General features: G+C 35.9%; 1 protein-coding gene across 1 annotated transcript in view; it reads left to right on the top strand.

Moving 5' to 3' along the window:
• The window catches only part of LOC107096377 (uridine-cytidine kinase-like 1), a 35,064-nt gene extending 30,677 nt beyond the window's left edge, over nucleotides 1-4,387 (top strand). Inside the window, exons 9-11 of the mRNA XM_015392996.1 lie at nucleotides 3,769-3,867; nucleotides 3,986-4,079; nucleotides 4,245-4,387. Of these exons, the coding sequence (XP_015248482.1) occupies nucleotides 3,769-3,867; nucleotides 3,986-4,079; nucleotides 4,245-4,349 (298 nt within the window). The 3' untranslated portion in view covers nucleotides 4,350-4,387. The remainder of the gene's footprint in view (nucleotides 1-3,768; nucleotides 3,868-3,985; nucleotides 4,080-4,244) is intronic.
• The last annotated feature ends 320 nt before the right edge of the window (nucleotides 4,388-4,707 follow it).

Here is a 4,707-nt window from a genome sequence, read left to right as displayed (position 1 = left end):
AGTAGGTAAATGAGATAGTTTGCCAATGGAATTAGTATTTTTACTCTTAAAATATGATAATTAGATAATGTGCACTTGAAATAAGACAATGCAATTGTGTTTTCCTATTTTAAGTATAAATTATCTTGTTCCATTGGCAAAATGTCTCGTTTACCTCCTTAATCCAAGAACAAATACACTTATTTTAAGAAAAAAATGACTTATCTAGATTTAAACTTTTTCCAGTGTATTTATATATATATATATATATATATATATATATATGTGTATGTATGTATATGTAATTTTTTTATTTTTTTTACATTTTAGTATAATTACTGCTCTAAGTGGGTCGCTCTGTGACCTAAAGAAGGCGTTTTAGAACCTCCATTCCTCAGTTAACAATGAATCGATTGCTAATTTAGTTGACGATCATTTCAATAATCGATTAATAACGATTAATCCAATTATTTTAAGCCTTAGTTTTGACAAAATAGGTTAGAAGTTAAAGTGACTTCTAGATTCATAATTATTTTGGTGTAGAGCCAAATAGACGTGATAAACTATAACCTTAGATTATTGTTGGGCAGATTGGTTCAGCTTTTAAAGAAGAATAAACTCAAGTTTTTTGAAACTCTTTCTGTTTTTATTTGGTCTAATTCAACTAAAATTACCCCGATGTGAAGGTCGGTCATTATTCAGTCATTATTCTTTTCAATGTTCACTGCACAGCATCCCGTCTCAGCCAAAAGTTGTGCTGCTTTTATTTCCTGTGCTGCATTTTAGACCGTTAAACTTACTGAGGCTGCTGCTCTCTTATATTGTTGCCAAAAGAATAAAAAGGAAGACCTGCAATTTATAGTTTATTATATTGCATAATATGAGGAAAATATAACCTTCGTTATATTGCATATTGTAAAGTGAGTCATGCAAATAAAAAAATAAAACGTAAAAAATAAAATGCAGATTTTATTTTAGCACTACATCAGCTAACAAAGCCTTGTTTAAGGACGGCTGTACTTTGAATTTGAAAACTTTTTTTTTATAAATGTCTCCCTTAACAGCGGCTGTATACTCCTGAAAAGCCACATTAAAAAAAAAATCTGCCCTTTTCAGGTTTATTGTAGGTTTATTTTTATTGCTGCTGCCTCTCATGAGCACTTTCCTTTAGGCATTATCTCTGTTTAAATTCCATGATTTGTTTCTATATCTTCACCTGCATGAAAAGTAAGTTTCCTGCAGCCATGTTTGCATACATCCACTTCCTACAATCAGCCCCACACTGACGCTGCCTATTCATGACATGTAAGGTTGGATGTTCTTGATAAAATTCCTGAACAATTGAAAGTAAAAGCAGGTGAAAAGCTGCCGCCTGCTTCAACAGTTGGTTGGCAAACATAAAATACTCAAAACATTGGAGAAGTAACTCAAAGTTATCTCTAAGATTAATCTGATTCCTGTTAATTAATGGTGACATAAATCTCAGACTAAATTGTTCAAATGTGCAGGAGCTCTGGCTGCTCCTCAGGTATGTAATGCAGAATTGCACTAAGAACCCTAAGTGAAAGCTGCTAAGTTGAATTGATCAGCTGTTGCATCAAATCAGCGCAGAGCCAGAAAGTATTTGATCAGTGTTGCAGAGCGGTGATCTGTCAGATCTGTTTCACTACTCAAAATGTTCTTTCTCTCCCCTGTTCTCTCTGTTTCTCTGGGTGTCCTGCAGAGGAAGCTTCGCTGGGATATGTGAGGCCCGAATTCTGCATCTTCTGTTAGATTAAAGAAAAAAAAAAAAAGCACAGTCTTGGTGTTTTCATGCACTTCTGGCTTACTAACCTGCTAAGACATCTGCTGCATGTTTTATCTGTAAATCCAGGTGACATGCTTGCTTTGAATATTTTGCTTAGGTTCCATGATGTGATATCCAGTCATGGCTGGCAAACCTTTTCTGCATAGTTTGCATTTTAGGGCTTTAAAACAAATGCATGACTTATTTCTTGCAGAAAGGTAGCACTTGTGTGTGCAGCAGGAACCGAAGCGGAGCTTTGTTGGATGCTTTGCCACACCCAGCATGCGTTTGACAATTTGCAAAATTGTAAATTTGGTTTTGCATGTTAATTAGAGCACAGTTGAATAGGTTTTGTCTTAAAACCACTGCTCTGTCTATTACAAGCAGCTGATTGAATGCAGGAAATTAAAAATGAAAGTTATCAGAAGTTAAGGTGATTGTGGAGAAACGGGCCCGCAGCATCACAAATCCAACCAACATGCTTTTTCATATGCTACTGCAACAGTTTAGTAAGATCCTTGCCAGGTTTTCCTAAAGTAGGGGTCGAGATGATCATGTGATCACTGAGGTAGATGGAGAGCCAATATTTAATTTGAAACATCTAGTCTCTGGTTTGGACTAGTCCCTTCTTTCCATCTTAAATTTAAGTTGATAATATGCTGCTGCACAGCCGCACTGTGGAAAGAAAGCTGCAGCTGGAAGGAGCTTGTGTTTACCATTAAAAACCACATTTAGGGGGTTTTTTTGTTTTGTTTTTTTTTGTCATGGGCTGCGTCAAAAGAGAAAATTGGTCTTAAAAAAAAAAAACACATTGTTGAAGATCCGAGTTTGTCGTCGATGGATTAATCCAATCGCCCAACCTTAGTGCACAATTAAATAATAAAATAGCCCATTATATTATTTAAAAAACTACATTTAAACTTTTGAATTAAACGTTATTTAAAAGGTAAATTTACTGCTATTTAAAATAAATCCCCAATTAAATTGTTTTTATAAATAAATATGTAATTTAAATTGGGGTTACAATATATTGTATAAAGAATGAATGTACCATGAAATAAAAAGGTGCAGATTTTATGCATGTGTCTAAAAAGGCTGAAATATATGGGAACAAATGATCTAACCTGTTTTTAACCTTTTCTTTTCTTGTTTATCTCATGTTTTAACTTAAATCTAGCAGACAAAACCTTCTCTCGATATGGAGGAATGTGAAACCAGGAAGAGATATGCTTATCAGATGATCATAGCAGGATTTCAAAAACTCTTGAACTTCACTAGATTAACTTAGAATGTAAAAGTTGCAGGAAAATCTGCAGCATATGTAGAAGAAGCTGCAGACTTGTGAGAAAATAAGCTCTTCCATGTGGCAACATTCTTATGGCAACATTCTTATGCAGCTTTTAACAAATGTCCAGCAGACTTTTACAATCTTTTCATATAAAATGATTGTTTATTAGCCCGTTCAGGTCTTAAAGTTGTAAAACTTCCCAAACTTAGAGATCTTATTGTGTTGCTTCTGGTTGTACTTGATAAAACAGCAGTTCTTAATGAATCCCAAAGTATTTTAATGATGCTGTTTAATAGTTTTGTTTGTTAGGAGAGTAAAATAGTCAATGTTACCCTAAATTTTTGATATTATGGATTTGCTCTTCTTACTTTTTTATAAATTTCTAATTATTTTCAGCTTTATGATCCATATCTACGACCATCTTTTATCCCCGCAGTTTACGTCAATGAAATTTGACACCATGTTATTTTAAAAATAAATAAAAAAGTCTAACTAAAAACACTTTTTAAAGTAACTTTTGACATTTCCTTCAAGAAAAGTATCATATTTGGTTTAATTATTTTCAGTGTCTGGAAAGGTTTGGCAAAACTGAGAAGGCAGATTGTATCTCCAATCTTTCTGTCTCATCTTCCATTTGTCTGTCTGGGATGTAGATAAAAGTTTTAGTTGATAAAACTGAATAATCGTCATTTTTTCCCCCTTTTGTTTCTCTCAGATCGGCTCTAGCCTCGGCTCATCAGGGTCAGCCGTTACCCAAAACCCTCAGCGTCCTGGAGAGCACGCCTCAGGTCCGCGGCATGCACACCATCATCAGGTCAGAACCCGCCGACGCACATTCTACATAAAACTGGTCCTAACGAGAATGATGCAGAGGGTTACAGGAGCTGATTTTAAGCGTAGGTCACAGTTATGCCATTTTTCTGATCATGTAGGAACAAGGAGACCAACAGAGACGAGTTTATCTTCTACTCCAAGAGATTAATGAGGCTGCTGATAGAGCACGCCCTCTCCTTCCTGCCCCTCAAGGTGAGACTTTTCAGCATCAACATTAACTGACCTTCCTTCTCAAGGCTCCTGTGGTCACAGAGGCAGCTCTCCTAATCTTAACTAAAAAAAGTGACATTTGGCTTCAACTTGAACCTGATTTTATTCACTTTTGTTTCCTTTTTTGTGTTTTTTTTTTTTGTCCAGCCTGTTTCAGTGGAGACGCCTCAAGGCACCATCTATGAGGGGAAGAGGCTGAGCGGTAAAAGAGTAAGCATCAGTTCTGCATGTAGAGTCTCACCACATTTCTGATGCAGATATTAGAACGCGCCATGTTGGATTAATAAAGGAGAAAAGATGGAGGATAAAAAATGTCCATACTGTTTCTCAAACTTCCGTTGTCATCACTCGTCACTTATTTTTGTTTGTTTGGCTCTTGGTGCCTTTATTTGATAGTAGACCAGGACCGTATCACCCAGCACTGCGGCCTCCATATAAAGTCGTACGGTCCTTGTCCTTCCTTTTTATTCGTCCTCCATCTAATCAGCAGCAGAGAAATATTCTCACCACTACAAAAACATCTAACAGGGTTCCCGCGGGTCCTTAAAAAGGCTTAAAGGAATAGTACACCCAAAACATGATTAGCCTTCATTTTCTACTCACCCCCATG

Source organism: Cyprinodon variegatus, unplaced genomic scaffold (genome assembly GCF_000732505.1).
Source record: "Cyprinodon variegatus isolate N-32 unplaced genomic scaffold, C_variegatus-1.0 Scaffold619, whole genome shotgun sequence".
In the NCBI taxonomy this organism is placed as follows: domain Eukaryota; kingdom Metazoa; phylum Chordata; class Actinopteri; order Cyprinodontiformes; family Cyprinodontidae; genus Cyprinodon; species Cyprinodon variegatus.
The sequence above is the reverse complement of the archived record's forward strand: the minus strand, read 5'-3'. Positions and strand labels throughout refer to the sequence as shown.